The sequence below is a fragment of the Synchiropus splendidus genome, chromosome 10 (genome assembly GCF_027744825.2).
Source record: "Synchiropus splendidus isolate RoL2022-P1 chromosome 10, RoL_Sspl_1.0, whole genome shotgun sequence".
NCBI lineage: Eukaryota > Metazoa > Chordata > Actinopteri > Syngnathiformes > Callionymidae > Synchiropus > Synchiropus splendidus.
Genome location: NC_071343.1, coordinates 207,526 through 225,480, shown reverse-complemented (window position 1 = coordinate 225,480; position 17,955 = coordinate 207,526). Strand labels below are relative to the sequence as shown.

At 54.9% G+C, this 17,955-nt stretch overlaps 1 protein-coding gene across 13 annotated transcripts in view; it reads right to left on the bottom strand.

Moving 5' to 3' along the window:
* Nucleotides 1–17,955, bottom strand: part of ttn.2 (titin, tandem duplicate 2) — a 150,120-nt gene that overhangs the window by 119,319 nt on the left and 12,846 nt on the right. For 12 of the 13 annotated variants that reach the window (XM_053876224.1, XM_053876223.1, XM_053876225.1 and 9 more), the window contains 13 exons: nt 17,669–17,929; nt 17,339–17,602; nt 17,008–17,268; nt 16,677–16,937; nt 16,347–16,607; nt 16,120–16,264; nt 15,884–16,052; nt 15,588–15,819; nt 15,235–15,519; nt 14,773–14,898; nt 14,469–14,657; nt 13,221–13,271; nt 205–4,014 (listed from right to left, as the gene is read on the bottom strand). In XM_053876224.1, coding sequence (XP_053732199.1) covers nt 205–4,014; nt 13,221–13,271; nt 14,469–14,657; nt 14,773–14,898; nt 15,235–15,519; nt 15,588–15,819; nt 15,884–16,052; nt 16,120–16,264; nt 16,347–16,607; nt 16,677–16,937; nt 17,008–17,268; nt 17,339–17,602; nt 17,669–17,929 — 6,315 coding nt within the window. The remainder of the gene's footprint in view (nt 1–204; nt 4,015–13,220; nt 13,272–14,468; nt 14,658–14,772; nt 14,899–15,234; nt 15,520–15,587; nt 15,820–15,883; nt 16,053–16,119; nt 16,265–16,346; nt 16,608–16,676; nt 16,938–17,007; nt 17,269–17,338; nt 17,603–17,668; nt 17,930–17,955) is intronic. The other variant, XM_053876236.1, reaches the window with a different exon arrangement.

Below are 17,955 nucleotides of genomic sequence, written 5' to 3'. Positions count from 1 at the left end.
CTGAAAGCCAGAATCCACCGTCATCACCGTGATTCGGGCGTTCAGAAGAGAGACAGAGACATCAGGTGTGAGTTAGTGCAGCGCGGTGACCTGCTCAGCTGTGGAATGGACTCGGATAAAGGGTCAACAAAGTATAGATGAAGGACTTCATGTGGTGATTAGTGGTAGGAGATGGAGAGAGGACAACTGATGTGATCGTCAAACCTCGTGAGACCACAGTGAGTCTGGATGACGTCCTGGTCCTCCCGACTGGATTCTCAGCCTCACATGTATATTCTCCATCATGTCTCTCCTTGACAACTTTGACGATAGTCAGTGTGTGAGTGTCGTCGTCTGTGAAACACTTGAACTCTTCGCCAGACGTCAGCAAATGCCCATTAAAATACCACTTTGCTTCCGTGGCGTACTTGACAGTGGTGCAGAAAACAGCAGGACTGTCTTCGTCCACCGACAGGTCTGTAAGCGGTGCCACTAGAACAGGGACCTGCTGCTCTTCTGCTTTTGTCTGAGTCACCACCTCTTGGACAACCGCCTCTCTGTGCTCCTCTTGGATAACTAGGGTTTCTGGCCAAGGTGCAGTGGCCGGCGGCAGGATGGCTGACAACACAACAGCCTCCTCCTCGTGACTGGTCTCTCTGACTGACCTCACTTCCTGTCCAGACACCTGCACTGACTGCTGGAAGGCCACACGAGATTCTGTGGAAACCTGGATCTGTGACGTGACCGTCCGTTCTATCTTTGTGGCGCTAGATTCCTCCACAAGAAGAAGTTGCTGGGCGGCGGCACATTCAACCCTCCTTTCAGACTCTGTCTTCACTGCAGCAGCCTGGGAGTCAACGGCAGTGAGAGCTACCGTGCTCTCGGCCACCTGCTGACTCTCCACCACCGAGGACAACACCTCCTTGGAAGGCGCGGCTGACAGCATCGCTCTTTGAGGTTTGTCTAGCTGCATGGTTCCTGGTTGGTCGGAGGTCAGCGCCTGGGCCTCCTGGTACACAATGGAATGCAGAGCAGCCTGCATTTCAGTTCGGAGGTCAGCAGTCTGAGGATATTCTCCCTGGAAAGCCAGGGTAATCTCCATGGGGGCATCAGTTGTTGTGATGAGGTACGTGAAGAGGGTTCTCTTGGGCTCTCTCTGGACCCTGACCTCCTGTATTTCCACGGCACGGAGACTACCGACCACATCAGCCAGCAAGATGCACTGCTCGCTGGTGACGGCAGACTGCAGCGCATCCCTGAGCTGCCGCCGCATGCTGACGCTGGAGGCCTTGGGAATCTCAATGACGAAAGTCAGTTCTTTAGGAAGGGCTGTACTGTCCGCCGACTCAGAGGCCAGCAGGGACAGTTTTGGCTGAGTGGTGAAGGCGGCTTCCCTGGAATCAGGCTTGCCCATGTCTTGTGCAACGTCTCCTACCAGCACTCTCTTTTCATCCATCACAATGGACTGTCTGACAGACTGGCCCTCCTGGATCTGAACCGCAAAGTCCTGCTCGGCTGCCTCCAGAAGGAAGCTGCTCTCAGTGGAGATCTCCTTCTCCTCAACCTGGGTGGGCTCATTCGGAACCTTTGGCTCAAAGGCAGTCCTGCAGGTGAGTTTATCCACACTGGGGAGACTCTCTGCGTGACCGGCCTCAATGGACTCGCTCTGGGACACACTGGTGACATGGAACTCGTTCCAGCGATCCTCCTTCTGAACCAAGGCCCGCTGCTGCTTGACGTCGGTGGTGACCGGCGTCTCTTTGGGCAGCTCCATGGGCTGGAAGGAGAGCTGCAGGACCTTGTGTGGTCTGGCTTCTGTTCGGAGCTGAGACTGCACACCGGAAACAGACAAATCCAGCTTCGAGTGATAGTCTGCCGAGAGTTCTGGCCTTTCTTCCGAGATGGCTGCCTGGCTTCTGACTTTCTCGGCTTTCTGGGATGCAGCCTGCAGCTCGGGCTTCTCAACCGTGAGGGAGCACTCTTTGGGTAGAGCTTCCACAGACGCGGTGGACTGAAGGTGGAGCAGAGTTGGAGGCTCTTTCTGAGGATGGATGGCCGTGGTGCTAGTCGTGGCTTCAAACCTAACGGAGTCCTCACAAAGGACAGTCCTCTGATCCACCTGACTGACGCTGTGCAACAGAGTGGGGCTTTTGGTGGAGTCTGCGTGCTCTGAAGCAGGTTTCTCACATGTGAAGCCGCTCTCAGAGGGGAGGAGGTCCTGATCGGTCACAACCTGCAGGTTCAACAGCTGTTCCTCTTCCACCTGCGACTGAAGTGTCATGGCGCTATCGAGAGTGGGCATCCCATCGGTGAGCTCAGCTTGGATGACCCGTTTTTCGTCCGCAGTCAGACCGAGCTTCAGCATCCTGTCCCTGCGCAGCACGGCTGTTTCCTCGTCCGGCCGCAGCAGAGAGAAGGAAGACTCCTTGGAGAGAGTCTCTCTAGATTCACTGAGTGAGGTCAACATCAGACTCCTCTGCTCCTTCTTAACAGTGGAGGTGAGAGTCGTTGCAGCGGAGGCCACATCGGTGTGTCCCTCCTCAAGCTGGTATGTTTCGGCAGACTGAGCCGAGTACAGAATCTTGACACCCTCCTGGACTCGGTAGCTCTGCTCTAACTGGGATTTGGGAATCTCCTCAGACTGCTCTTTCAACATCGCCAGCGCTGACTCGACTTGAAGACCACCGAGCAGGTGCTTCGGCTCAGGCCGAGCCTTTAGAGACACAGACGCTCTGTCCGCCAGGGGCTCGGCATGGACAGTGGAAAGAGGGATGAGGTCCTCGGCTACTGCCGACTTGACTTTTGACCTCTTTTCCTTGGCCGTTTGGAGCTCGATGACCTCCGGGCTCGTGATGCGGTCACAGTGCTGCTCGGTGAGGTCCTGACTCTCTTCAACAGAGGAGGTAAAAGCTGCCATATGCAACTGTTTGGCAGGGATGGCAGACACCTGCAGGGGCCGGGTCGGCACCACAGACACCCTCTCCTCCACCTCGTGAGTCTGGAGCACAGCCGCCTGGTGGGTCAGCTGTTCTCGCTGGACTTTGGCTGCAGAGATGTCCAGCTCTGTGAGGGGCCCCACCTGCTCACTGGGGATTATCTGTCTGTCCTCTGTTCCGATGGTGTAAACCATCTGATCCGAACGAGCCCTGTCCTGACCCGGCAGGGTGACCTGGTATAGACGGGACTCTGTGGCCTGCTCAGTCACAGACAACTTGTAACCTTTCTTTTGCACAACAGTCAGCTGCTCCTGTTTGTGAAGCACAGACACAGCCTCCCTGGAAAGGACCAGCTCGGCGCTGCAGGACGCCTCACCGAAGGGATTGGACGCCTTGCAGGTATAAAGGCCGACGTCCTCTTGCGTGACACTTTTGACGGAGACGGAGCCGGCGCCGTCAGGGGTTGCAACGATTTCATATTTTGTGCTTGAATGAATCTGAAACGCCCCCTTGAACCAGGTCACCTCAGGCACCGGCTCGCCACAGGCTCGGTACGTGAAAGAGGCCGCCGCCCCTTTGGCACAGCTGACCGGTTGAATCTGGAGCGTAAACGCCGGAGGCTGGCCGCTGACCTGGAACATTTTCTCCACCCACTTCTCAGCATGGCTTACATCCAGCCGTTTGACCTCAAGGTACGCGGTGCACGTGGTCTGACCGAACCTGTTGGTGGCAGTGCAAGAGTACTCCCCGGCATACTCTGCCGTCACACGCCGGATCACTAGCGAGTACTCTTCATTCTCCTCCACAAACCCGTATGTGGATGAGCTTTGAAGAACTTTGCCATTGTGCCACCACTTCACCGAAGGCTTCGGTAAGCCCGATATTTTGACTGTGAGCCTGGCGGTCTCACCCGCCGCCACAGCCACGGGGCTGAGCTGACTAAGGAAAAGCGGTTTCTCTTTTTTCCTCTCTAAAGCTGAAGAGTAACGTGTTGGCTCTGGCTGGAGTTCAAGTGTTTTAGTTTTCTGAGGTAAGTGGACACCAGTGAAGTAGGTCTCCTCCTGGTCCTCCACTGTGGTGACGGTGGTGCTAAGAGTTTCTGTTGGAAAGAGAGAAGATTATTCTGTTAAAGGTTGACTGGAATGTGGATGACGCGTCTTGGGTTTGCTTCTTTGTCCTGTCATGTTGTGTTTCGGTTCATGTCTGGAAACCACCCACTTGTGATCTGGTTCTTTACTTATGATTGGACTATGTGCATACGGGTGCTTGCCAGAAATATCGGGCTAGCCCACTGTCTGACTGTGGAATGTGTCCCCGGCTGTCGCCAGCTGATGACAGCACCCCAGGCAGCTGGGAACAGATTTAAAAAAATAAAATCAATGAACACACATGAGACATTTATACTAACAAAAGATGTTGGTGAAAGCAGGTCATACGCCAAGCATACGCTCTACTTCCTGGTCTGCTGACGCCGCCGAACGTGATTGGCTGACATGTCAGGGTTTATAAGGCTTTTTGTAAGGAGTCGATGGCTGTGTCCCATGTCTCCCCCTAACACTGGCACTTGGTGCTGAGCGCCCTCCGTCGACCAAGAGAAGCGAGTGACGTCCCTCAGAGTTGCTGATCATCTCACTTGGTTTGGTGAACCAACGGAGAAGACAGATGTGTCAGAGGTATGAGGATGCTAACGTTAGCCTGGATGCTAGCCCACTGTTGTTTGTTCAGAAGAAATCCAAACCTACTGTGGAACATCCATGTTGTACTGTTCATGTCGTGGGACACGGTGGAGCATCTGGCTCGCTGACGTGTGACGCCAGAGAAAGTCAACCCAGGGAAGAGTGGTCCTGGCTACTGACATGTCCCTGTTGTCCTGGCCAACATTGTCAAGTCCTTTACTATCCTGGACATCTGTCCACACTTCATCTTCCCACTTGGTTCCAAGTCAGCTCCGGAGCTCCCTGGGTTTGAAGGGATCGTGTGATCAAGTGGTGAACGGCCAGTGAGGAGGAGTGGGACACGCCACACTGACACGTGAGGCGCAGAGCCCAGGGTTAGGGTGAGGAATGGGAAACAGCCTAAGTTTTGACGCAACAACCATCAAATCAACGTGGACGATTTTGCCAGAAGTGAGAGTGGATCAAAGAGGACAAAATGGCGCGAGGAAGACAGCAGATTTTATTCCACAGATCAGACAAAATATGTTTCAAAGTCATGACGCCACATATGTACAAAACATTTTCAGTAACAATACTTTACAGCAAAACAACTCCAGAAAACTGATTTCCAACCCCAAAGACATTTTGGTGACCATCTGGCCAATGACCTCAACCACTGCATGAACTGCTGCGTGGATATATCAAAACATACGAAACAACAGTCGGGTGATGACGTAACCCACAGAAGACAAACTAGAGCTTTCGAATGACTTCACCCCCCAACCAGAACCTCTAGAACACTTTCAGCAGCGCCGCAGTTCGCACGCAGCCAGCCGTGTTCTGAGTAACGCACGTGTACTCGCCGGCATCGCTCAGAGTGGCGTTTGTGATCAGCAAGTTAAAGTGACCTGGAGTTTTCTCCTGGATGATGCAGCGAGCGTCTGTGACTGGCTCGCCGTCTTTGAGCCACTCTGCGGTCGGATTTGGTTTCCCGCTGACAAGACACTGGAGGATGACGGGTGTTCCTACTGCTGCAGTGACGTCGGTGAGAGGGATGACTAATCTCGGAGCGGTCTCAGTGACCTGGAAGTGGAAGCTACACGCCTCGGATGATTTCCCTTTAAACTCCACCTTCTCATCTTTCGCTGGCTCTGCGAAAACGTCAAAGTTTATGCTGACGTATTTCTCCCCCCCGTTGATCTCCTTGTCAGTTTTGGCGACAAGCCTGACGGCTCGCTGGGATTCATCGGCGTCGTGCTCAAACTCAAACTCAAGCTCAATTTCAGAGACCTGCTCGCCATCAGAAGAGGCGTTTCCAACCATGAGGTCAAACTTCTGGGGCTGAACCTTCGCGCTGCCCAGGGATACGGCGGTGAGCTCATGGCCTCTGCTCTTGCCAGAAAATGCCTTTGCGCTGAGTACCACCAGGGACGCGCGGCACAGAGTCTCCCCGACAATGTTAATGGCCCTGCAGGTGTACACGCCGCTGTCCTGTGCCGTCACCCGACTAATCTTTAGAAAGTGGTTGTCACCCTCAGATGACAGCAGGTGCTTCTTGTTGTTGTTGTGGGGAATCTTACTGTCACCTTTGAACCAGGAGACCACGGGTGACGGAATTCCCATGAGAGAACACTCAAACATGACTGTGGTGCCCTCTGGAGCCTCCATGTCGCAGATGGGATTGATAAACCTCGGCGGCATCTCTGTCACCTCGAAAGCAATTTTCAGACCCTCATGCTCCTGCGTGACAAAGTCCAGGGCAGCTTCTTCGTAAATGCTCGGCAGCACGTCCAAAGACACGATCATGCTCTTGTTGTCGGCCGAGTATTCAGGTATGGTTATGATTTTAATCTGTTTCTCAAACTCCTTCACGTCACTCTCGTCCAACTCCACTTCCAGCAGAATCTCCTGAGGAGACGGGGAGCGAGAGGAATCGTCTTCTTCGACGTCAAACTCCATCAGGTGCTGATGGGTGACAGCAGGTGGAGCAGCCATAAACCGAACTCCCTGAGAAACAACCACCACCAGAGCAACACTCCTGGCCTCGCCGACAGTGTTGACGGCCTCGCAGATGTACTCGCCCTGGTCCGCTTTGCTCACGTTGAGGATAACCAGACGGATACAATCCCCTTCCCGCTCTATTCTAACTCTGTCATCTGCCATCAATCGTCTCTTGTTACAGAACCATTTTATCTCTGGCGACGGGAGACCAAAAACTTCAGCATGGAAGGTCAGACACTCGTTTTCGAAGATTCTTCTTTTCATGAGAGGCTTGAGGAAGGCGGGAGGAATGCCTCGAACCTTTTCTTGGAGGGATCCAACGCCCAGTGACTCCCTGCTCTTGGGAGGGAATTCCCTTTCTTCTACATCCACGCCGGAGGTCTGGAGACCCACAGTTCCATCATAGTCATCAGCCAGTGGTGTCAGAAACTGAAGCGGAGAGCAGAACATTTCACCGGACTCTCCTGTTGGCGGCCTCTTAAGTTCGACAGGGGACAACGCAAACTCCTGCGGGGTTTTGTAAGCAGCTGGGGTCCCAGAGCTGGGAGTGGTGGATGGCAACAGTGATTTGGGAGTGTGGAAGAACTCCGCAGTGGGCTCTGAGACGCCTGTGGATGATCCAGGAGTGTAGAACCTCTCTGCAACATCCGGCAGCTCTTCACTTACAGTGCTGCCTATTTCTATCGACATTTCAGACTCAGGGGACAAAGGCCTTCCCCAGTCAGTGGGAGGGTTGTAGTAGTCATAAACAGCACCAAAGGTGACCTCCTCCTCGATACAGTCAACCGTCGCTTTCGTTTCATCCGCACTTCTGTTTAGACAAAGGAGGTGATCATTGGCTGGATCTGGGAGGGAGACGTGTGGTGTCCCGGTGGCTGCTTGAGCTTCTTGATCGACGGCGGACGGAGCGAGCTCCTCGCTGCTCTGCTCATCGTGGACAGAATATTGGGTAGTTTTCTGGGATTCTGGCAAACTAAGAAAGACTCCGCTGTCCATGGAGGGTTCTTGCTCACTGAACACAAAAGATTTGGACTCTGAAGGGAGGTCCTCGGCAGGTCTGTCTTCCGCCACCAAGGAGACACTCGGTCTCTTTGTTTGTTCGATCGAATTGTTGGTAAAACGTTCCCCGTCTGACCGATGCAGGGCATCCGCCTTAGTTTCGTCTGACGGTGACATTTGTATCGCTTGTTTAGCAGCTTCTGGTGAGAGTCTTCTCTTTTCAGCCCTTGTGGACGGGGACAAGACTCGGCGCGGCGGTCTGGACGGCTGTGATTTTTCTGGCTGGAAGGAAAAGAAGCTGCTGGTTCTGTCAAACTGCCTGACAGATTGTTCTTTACCAACCACCACTTCATCTGCAATCCGCTCGTGGACAGCCAGAGGACTTTCTGCTCTCGGGTTTGTTGTCTCTGGAGGCTCATGCTCGGAGGCACTTGAACATTCTGCTGAAAGCACAGCGTGCGTGCACTTGGGTGGGAGAGTTGAATGAAGAGACTCAGAGCCAATTGATGGAATTGACTGAGCCTCGGTACGATCTAAGGGGCGAGGGTTCCCCAGACTGACGTCTACTCCCGCATTGGTGAAATCAGGTGGAGGGACAGTCATCTGGGGGCAGTGAAGGCCAGGACTCACCTCAGGAATGAACTCCTCGGGGAAATGTGTTTGCTTGTCAGGAGGCGACATAGGCTCAGAAGATCCCAGCGGATTCGACTCAAAAGCTTGTTTGATCAGAGACACTTTCATCTGGGATGCAGACGCCTGCAAGCCGCAGCCAGTTATCAGTGGTGCTTTTCCACGATGTTTGGAGTTGGAGTCTCTCAGTTGTTCCCGTCTGTCTTCAGGGACACTGCTGTCTTTCACTGACACACAACAAACACTCGCCGCCTCGCCATGTGGGTTTCTGGCCAGGCATTTGTAGGCACCAGCATCAGCCCTGGTGAGGCACTTGATGTGCAGTCTCACATTTTGGTCACCGGCTTCTAGCACGTACTTCCCAGCTGACATATCCAGTGGTACATTAGCATGAGTCCACATCACGTCAGGCAGCGGATCGCCTTCCATTCCACACGCTAGAACGGCTGTTTGGCCCTCCAAGCAAGAAATGTTTTGGAGTTCGCTGACCACGCGAGGCGCCTCACCCTCGTAGGAGAAAGTGAATTTGTGTTTCACAGGCTGTGAAGTTGGGTCATCCTGTGGCAGAGAGGCTTCCCCTGCGTGGGTTCCAACAACACTCTCCTCGGTCATTCCAGGGGTGGGAGTGGCAGCGGTTATTCGGATTTCTACTGGCAACGAGGTGGCGGGATCGTCAGAGCGCCGTCTTGGGAGCCTCACATCGGGCACTCGCAGTGTCGCCATTCCAGTCCCCGTGTTAGGCAGAAGCGCCTCCTCTTCTGGCCTTTGGCAAGCCTTTGTCGCCTTTGCGATGGCATGCTTCTGGGTTCGCTCCACGACGTCAGCACGAGCGCTGCTGATGCACTTGCCATGTCTGTTGGATATGACACACTCATATTGCCCCCTGTGGTCGGTGGTGGGATAGAAAATGATGAGCTTCGATGTGCCACCTTTGCATGTAATATCATAGTCAGGGTTCTGCTCCAACGCTACGCCGTCTTTCAACCAGCTGACTGTTGGCTGGGGCTCTCCATGGAATTCACACTGCAACTCTGTCATCTCACCGATTTCGACCTCCACTGAAGACACCTGTCTTGTGAATACAGGTGCTCCCGCCTTGGCCTGTGGCTCTTTCAGCGACCGGTTTGGAGGTACCTCTGTACAAGCTTCAGTCTCATCTCTGTTGACAACATCGAACCTTGGCACTTTCATTGGCTCCCACTCTTCTTTTGACTTTGGGTTTCCACCATCCTCCAGCACCTTCCCTTCTCTGACTCCCCGAGACAGGTGCTGGCTCATTAGCCTGTCTGTGGTGGAGCTGACATCCCTGACAAGTGTTCCTCCTTCCACCAAGTGAGCAGTCTCCACAGAGCAAGGGAAACTTCTGACCAGCGTCTGATCCACTGCCAAACAGGCGGCTTGTGGAAGAGGAGACTCTCCCTCCTCGGGAGCTCCGTCTTTAACGTTTGAGTGAGGGCCTCTCACAGTCGAAATGAAAAGCTCTTCGCGATCGGCTGCTTGTGTGTGGTTCTGGTGAGGCTGTAGTCTGAATGAAATCAAGTCTGGAAGGGAGTCTTCAACAGCCGCATGGTCTGCTTGAAGACCCTTTTCAACAGATCTCACAGGTGGCGCTCCAGAGTCGGATGGTCCGCCAGACTGGCTTAACATCCATCCTGGCTCCACTTTCTTTTCTCGATGGTGGTCATCGACATCCAATTGCCATTTAAGGATGCGCTGCCCCGGGGCTTCCTCCTGACACACGGGGTACTGACTGTCGCCCTGAAGACCAGAGTCTGTGCCCAACTGCTCAGCAGGAGTGCAAAACAAGCTCTCTTCTTCTGGGAGCGGACAGCTCGCAGTAATTCTGGGGTCCAAAATGAGCCTCCCACATCTGGTTTCCTCCTCTGCACTCGTCTTGCTGAGGTCCTCATGCGGACGTGCTGGCTCCCCAGGGGAGGTTGCTCCAAAGGGTCTGGGAAATAGCTCAGCCAGCCCGGACCCTGGCTGTTCAGCGGCGTCTTCTACCATCAGGACGTCCTGCTGCCATCTCATGATGCGCTGCGTCAGGGCCTCCTCTTCACTGACAAACTGCTCACTTTCATTCTTCAACTCAGAGAGGTTTTCCCGCGAAAGGGTATGCTCCTTTACTGGTTTTTCAAACAACAAGGTCTTTGTTGTGGGATGCCATTCCGCTTGTGACAAATGAGGTTTAGAGCCCAACGGTTTGGATTCCAACACACCAAACCCGCTGTTATGGGGAACAGGTTTCCCCGCTTGACCTTTTTCAGGAATGGAGAGGAGAGGAGAATCAGAAGAGCTGGCGGACATGGCCACATGGGCGCGGCTGTGTCCAGCAGGCTCTGGGCCAGGAGGAGTCTGAGGGCTCAAAGGGAGATCCATTTCAGGAAGAAAAGACGTCTCTTCTGACATTTCCATTCCTTTCTGCCATTTCCTGATTCGCAGGGCAAGAAGTTTCTCCTCACATTGCAAGCGCTCTTCTTCAAGGCTCCTCTCATACTGGGCCCGAAGAGACTCCACCGAGCATCTCTGCGAGTCAGGCTCCATCTGCTCCGAACACGTCTCATCGGCAGTTTCACTCAGGAAGTCAGCTCTTGGTGACTTGCTTAAAGTCGCCTTGGACTTGGCCTTGGCCCGAACTCCAGGAGATGTCTCAGCAGCCGACAGACTTGGATATGGTCTTGGGGAGCGTGGCGCCTCCAGTCTTTCCCACTCCGCCTTCTCAGTCTTCTTGATGTGTTCCAAGTGCGGTGTCTGGGAGCAAGGCACCCGATCAGAGCTCAGCGAATCCTCTGGCCGGCGCTCTCCTCCTTCAGTCAATCGATTTCCTTGATGCCATCCAATGACCCTAGGAGCCAAAGGCTCGTCCTCATGATCCTTTCTTTCACCAGCGAGACTCTTCATGTGCAGACGCTCATCTGAGAACCTTTCAGACGTGACATGCGGTGCAGGAAGCGGGCAGCCCACTTCAACTGCAGGCAATTCAACGTCTGCTATCGTCTCTTCGGAGGCAAGTGTGTCGTCTCCTGTGTGTTGGGTGAGTTCAAGAAGCTTTGCAGAGCCACCAGTGGTGACCTGGGCAGAGCCGGTCATCTCTCTGAGCATCTGACTCTGGTCCTCAGCATGGGTGTGTTGCTCTTTATCCTTCAACATCCGTGAAGGCTGGTTGGCTGACGTTAGGTCTGCCTGCGATGCCACTGGCTCAACTGCTTCTCCTCTCATGATCTGAATGGCCCTGCTTCTTGACTGAGGCTCAAAGGTGTGTCTGACCCCGGTCTGAAGCGCTTCCTGCCTGAAGTCCTGGTGCTGGCCGACATGCTGCACCTCAGACGCCGGCTTGGCTCCAAGCTTGTCTCCATGATCGCCACAGACCGGCTCGCTGGCGATGGACTCCCAGTCAAGCTCGGATGAAGACATGGTTGAAATGGAGAGCCTTTTCTTTTGCCTGACGGCTCGCTGAAGGCTGCTAAGTTTGCTTCTCACTTCGTTGTGAAGGCTCTCTGTGTCGCTGAATCTCTCGCTGAATCTCTCGCTGTATCTGTCGCTACATCTGTCGCTGAACTTGTCGCTGAAGCGGGCGCCAGTGCGCCGGTCACAGTAGATGTCACTGAATCTGTCGTGAAATCGCTCAGAGCGATCGAACATAGGCGGCGGCGACGGAGCTCGTTCAGAAGCGGTTTCTAAACGTTTGGCCTCTTTCTCTGACTCGGTCTCCTGCAGGAGGTTCCCTGAGCTGAAGTAGACCGTGCGCACCAGCGACCGAGACCGCCCCTGACCAACCTTGGACTTCTTGTCAAACGGCGAGCCCACGCATCTCAGGTCTACCCGAATCTTCCTTTCCCTTCTCCCTTCCGCCGCAGTGTCGACGCTTTCGCGTGACGAGCCTGAGGCTCTAACAAAACTCAGGGCGTTGGCAGACTGTTCTTCCCGCAAGGACACCAAGAGCGAGGCCGTGGACTCCGCCGAGCCCTCAGAGTTGATGGCCATGACCTTGTAACTACCCGCGTGCTTCTCTTTTACGGACTCGAAGGACAGGCTGGCGGTGTGCACCTGCATTTGGCTGCCACTGCTGACTGTGCGTCTCCGTTCTTTGGTCACAGATCTGTTGTTGTGAAACCACAAAATAGTCGGAGGAGGGTGAGCAACAAGTTGACACTTCAGCTCAACAGGTTGGCCCTCCAGGACAGACTGGAGCTGGAGCTTCTTCACGAAGGAGGGTTCGACGTTCTCCGTCCTGGTGAGTTGGGTCTCACTCTGAGGTGGCGTGCCACTGTCTGTGGGGAGACAGAGAGGTCCGGACATGTCAGCACTGCTCCGGATAAAGCTGCGGATATATTAAAGTCATGCTGCAAACACGAGCCAAAGAAATAATGTCACTCACCATATTTGTTCGAATAAACGCAAGACTTGACTCTTTCTACTAGAAATCTGCTGGACGTTTTGATCTTCATCTGTGGACGCTTCTTCAAGACATGAATTATCGTTATTTGGTTGGAACCCAAATGAACTGCGGACCATCGCTGACCTGACTTGCAGACGGAGGAATAAACGCCCTTCCTGTCTAAAGACTGGGGAGCACGAGTCATCTGAAGCTCTACGTGGGGTGAGAAGGCGTTTATTCGAACTAATATAGTTACTGGTGTTATTTGAGTGCAAACCGCAGGAGGCACACCACCATCTGCAAGCCAGGCTCCGACTGTCGCAGGAGGACTCTGTCCATATCTTTTAAAGGAGCCTTCAGACCTGGAAGCTTTAAAAGATACACATCCTGCTCCAATAGTTCTTCATGCCCACAGAGAACCAGCGGTTGGATGCAAACTACACGTGGGACGAGCAAATTCTTCCAGGATCCTCCGGGAACGCCAGGAGCGGTAGGACCAAGGAGATGGACGATAAAGACATGCAGCAGCACCGACATCATGTGGACCCTTCACTCCCACCGGACACAATTAGGTCCTGCCTGGATCCCTCTCCTGACCGTCCCCCACCAACCCTGACCTCAGTGTTCAGAAACATGACTGACCTTTGATCTGCTGCTCCACCGTGGTTTGGATCTGCTCGCTGACCTGCGACACTGCAGAGAGGGAGAAGAGAGTTCACATGAGCGTCACCGGACCATACCGCACGTCAGACGTTCAGAATGACAAGGAGAAAGGTCTGCAGCAACGGTGGAGGCTCAGGGGTAGGAGGCGAGCAGGTGGGAGGTGCAAGGTTGTGCAGAAAGAAGGAGCTCAGAATGAGGTGGTGACGGAGGGAGCATGTGGTGCGGGAGCTGAGGGACACAGAGAAGGTAATGCAGACGATGTGCGAGGTCAGCGAGTCGCTCAGTAGGGTCGTGTGTAGGAGACCAGGAGACTATGGGAGGATGGGGTGCAGGTTAGTTCCAGCTCTGACTGGTGTCAGGAGTCAGCGGTTACCTGCTTCCTCTTTGCTGACACCCAGCGTGGCCGAGCACGCCGCCTCTCCGGCGGGGTTGACGGCGCGGCAGGTGTACTCGCCCGCGTGCTCGGGGAAAGTGTCCACGATGATGAGGGTGGCCGTGTCCGTCACCTCATCAAAGTGAAACACCACGTTCCTGGTGGATTTGACCAGCTGATGGTTGTGAAACCAGCTGACCCGGGGTTTGGGTCGGGCCGACACCCGTGCGAAGAAGCGGGCCACCTCGCCATGAGTGACCACACAGCTCTTGATAGGCTGCAGGAAAGCAGGCTTTTGTCTGACGGGAGCTTCCGGAGCGACGACAAGGCTCCTGGAGACGAGCCGCTGAGACTCTGAGCGGCTCTGGCCTGGAAAAAGCACCACCACTTTACGCGCATGTCACGTGCCTCCATGTCACTCCACTCACAAGACAGATGAAGGAAGGTAGAGGAATAGTGGCTCCGGGGACAGAGGGAGCGGCGAAGGCTGGACAGGGATCAGGAGGGGCTGGGAGGACGAGGGAATATGGGCAGACGACGAAGGGATCTTTTTGGTGAAAAAGCAAAGTGAGGGGGCATTTGAATGGATGATGTCAAAGAGAGAAGAGGGAAGAAGAAGGAAGGGTACTCCGACAGGTATTGATAATACCATGAAGCAAGGTAACAAACAAGTACCAAAAAGACTGACGAATGAACGGGCCGAAGAATCGAGGCAGGAAAATGACTGAAGAATGACAGAGAACAAAGGAACAGGAAAGAGGAGAAGCAGAAGTTACGCGGGGGAGATGAGAAAGGCGTGAAAGGAGAGACAGAAGAGCAAGTGAGACGGAGGAGCATGACAGGACTTGACTCACCATCCAGAGTGAGCTGGGCCGAGCAGCTGCTGCTTCCAGCAGCGTTAGTGGCGGTGCAGGAGTACAGGCCCTGGTCCTCGGAGTAGACTCTGGAGATCTCCAGCAGGCAGCAGTCGTCGAACTGAGACATCCGGAAAGACTCAGAATGCTTGATCTCCTTCTGCTCATGGAACCAGCTGATCTTCACATCTGGAGAGGAAAAGAGCCTGGCTGTCACACCGCTGCTGGTTCTGTCCATTAGTGAAGTCGGGCCCAGGTCTGGTCTGCTCAGGTTCAGGTCGGGGGTCACGTTGAATGGACTCACCATCGCCACGGATGCGGCACTGGAAACGAGCAGGTTCTCCTTCTCTGACAGAGGTTTCCACGATGGGAGTGACGACAACAGGAGGAGCAACTGGAGCCGCCGAGTCTGGCGAGACCACCTCAGGCACTGGGACACAAACAAACTCCTCAACACTGGGCCATGAGCGAGCCCATGATTCTTCAGTGACAGTGTGGGTGAGGGGCCGCAGTGGGTGCAAACCCAGCTTGGCCAGTCGGGTGTGTGAGGAGTGCAGTGGGCGGGCTGCTCACACTGCCGCCCCCCTGCTCTACTGGCTTTCCTAGATGTTGTCATGAGGTCATTTGCATCATCCACCTCCACCGCCTGGAGGTCGACTGCAGAGGGGGCTGCTCTGCATCAAGTCAGCCAGGGCTCTTCCTAACTGTCGTCTCTGAGCTCTGAGCAGCCGGTTTAAGATGTCAGGAGCGCGGCGCCTTGCCTCACCTTCCACGTCGAGTGCTGCTGTGCTGCTGGCAGCGCCACACTGGTTCTTGGCCTCGCAGGTGTACACAGCTGCGTCTTCAGGAAACGCCTCGATCAGCAGCAGCGTGTGTTCCTGTCCCTCATGCAAACATTTGCATTTGAAGCCTGGAGCCAGAGCCTGCGAGTTCTTGAACCAGGATACTTGCGGCTGCGGGACGCCGCTGACCACCACCGAGAAACGAGCCGGCTGCCCGGCCTCCACTGCCTGGGGCTCCATGTGGCGCAGGATTTGGGGGGGCTCTGGGACTGTTGAGAAACAGAGAGGGGTTCAGCGGCTTCCAGTCTGAACTCAAGTGAAGACTTGCAGGACTCACTGTTCACTCTGAGGTGCATCACACTGCGGTTTTTGCCTGCGATGAAGGTGTAGTCGCCCGCATCACTTCTGAAGGTTTCTGCGATGGTGAGGCGATGGAGCTTCCTGATGGCCACGTAGTTGAAGCGGTCCTCCACAGTGAACTGGATCTCCACACCATTGCGCAGCCAGCGTCCCTCCACATCCTCCTCGTTCACCTCAAGCTCAAAGGTGGCTCTGTGCTTCTCCAGAACCTGTCAGAGAGCAGCCAGTGAGCCGACGAACAGGAACCCAAAAGTCAGCTTCCGCAGCACTCACCGTGATGGTGCGCTCAGCAGGTTCCGAGATCCGAATGTCACGCCCCTCCACAATGAGCTGAGCCTTGGACATGCTGGATCCTGCCACCACTGAGAACTGGCCTGCGTCTGACATGCGGACGCTCTGGATCATCAGACGGTGGACGAACTTCTCCGACGAGGTGACGAACCTTTGAGAAGAGAGAAGAGCTTCAGCTTCCTTGGTCCGCGGATGGTGGAGGCTGTGGAGCAGCTCACCGGTCCTCAGAGGTGTCCAGCTCCTGGCCGTCCTTCAGCCAGGTCACCTGCACGTTGGGCTCAGACACCTCGCACTCGAAGACGGCCTTCTTCTTCTCTGTGATCTTGACGTCTCGTATCTTCTTGGTGAACTCGATCAGACGAGCTGAGAGGAAACAAGCACCGGATCAGGAGCGTTAGTTGAGTCCAGTTTGATCTCGCGTTTGTCTGCGGGCAACTCTCTTCACCTTCCACAAACAAGTTTGCGGCGGACGAGGCAGACCCAGACACGAACTGATACTCTCCGCCATCTCCGAAGTGGACGTTACGGATGGTGAGCGAGTGCGTGAGTTGCCGGCTGCGGAACTGACACCGGTCCGAGGACTTCACCTCCACCCCGTTTTTCAGCCACTTGTAAGCTACGCCCTCCTGGTTGACAGTGACCTCGAAGGTGACGGTGTCACGTTCCTGAGCGTTGAGGTCCTTCAGCATGCTGGTGATCATGACCGCTGGAGGGTGAACAAGGCAGAGCTGCCGTCGAGTGGTCGCTGCAGCAGGAGAGAGAGGGACGGACTTACGTGTGACGGTCAGAGTGGCAGACACGCGGTCGTTCCCGCAGACGAAGGTGTACTCGGCTGAGTCGTCGCGGCTGGTGTTCATGATCTTCAGCTGGTGAAGCTTGCCCTGGACGACGATGCGGAACTTGTCACTCATCTCGATCTCCACGCCGTCCTTCAGCCAGCCGGACGGGACGTTGAAATGCGACACTTCGCACTCGAAGGTGGCCACCTGCGTCTCAGCAACCTCCACATTGTCCAGAGGTTTGGTGACACGCAGAGCTGCCAGAGGTCAAGGCGCCGTCGTTAGTTACCAGCCTTGCGTGTGACGTGTCCGCTGGCTGTGTCTTACCCTCCACGGTGAGTGTGGAGACGCAGCTCAGGTGACCCACGACGGCCGTGTACTCGCCAGCATCGCTGCTCTCGAGATTCTGCAGAATCAGCTTGTGCGCCTTCCTCTCGGACAAGATCTTGCATTTGTCGCTGGGCTTCAGTTCCACGCCTCTAAACATCCACTTGACGGGAATGTTGTCGTGCGACAGGCTCAGCTCGAAGGAGGCGGCGCCGTCCAGCAGCGACGTCACGTCCTTGGTCTTCTTCACAATCTTGATAGCTGCAAATCAGGCAGGAAGAGCTTCATCAAGGACAAGGAGTCTTGAGGGGGTCAACAGACAGGGACTCACTCTCCACGTTGAGTCGGGCGTTGGCTGACAGTTTTCCCAGTTTAAAGGAGTAGACGCTTTCGTCTTGTGTGCTGCAGTTCTTCACTCTCAGAGTGTGAGTGCAGCCGTCGCAGCTGATCTGGTACTTGTCACCGTTCTCCAGTTCCACGCCATTCTTGATCCACTGGGACCCTTTGACGTCTGGGTGGGTGAGTTCCAGTGTAAACACCGCATCTTGAGTCTCTGTCAGCGTCTGGTTCCGGAGAGTCTTCTTGATCTTCACCGCTGCCGGAGGAAACAGACGTCAGAGGAGCAGATGGGAAGCGGAGACGTCGGTGTGAGGTCACTCACCCTCCACCCGGAGGTTGGCAGTAGTCTTGGAGTTGGCCACTTGGTAGGTGTACTCGCCCACATCCTGAGGCCGCGTGATGACGACGGTCAGGCGCCGCAGCGCCCCCACGTCCTCACTCACCACGTTGTCATTGAAGTCCACTGGCTGTCCTTCCTTCAGCCACCGTCCCTCCGCGCCTGCGTTGGCCACTTCACACTCAAAGTGCGCCGTCTGAGACTCGGCCACTGTCACGTCCTGCAAGGGGCGGGTGATGGCACCACCTGGTGGAGGAACAACCGGTTGGCAT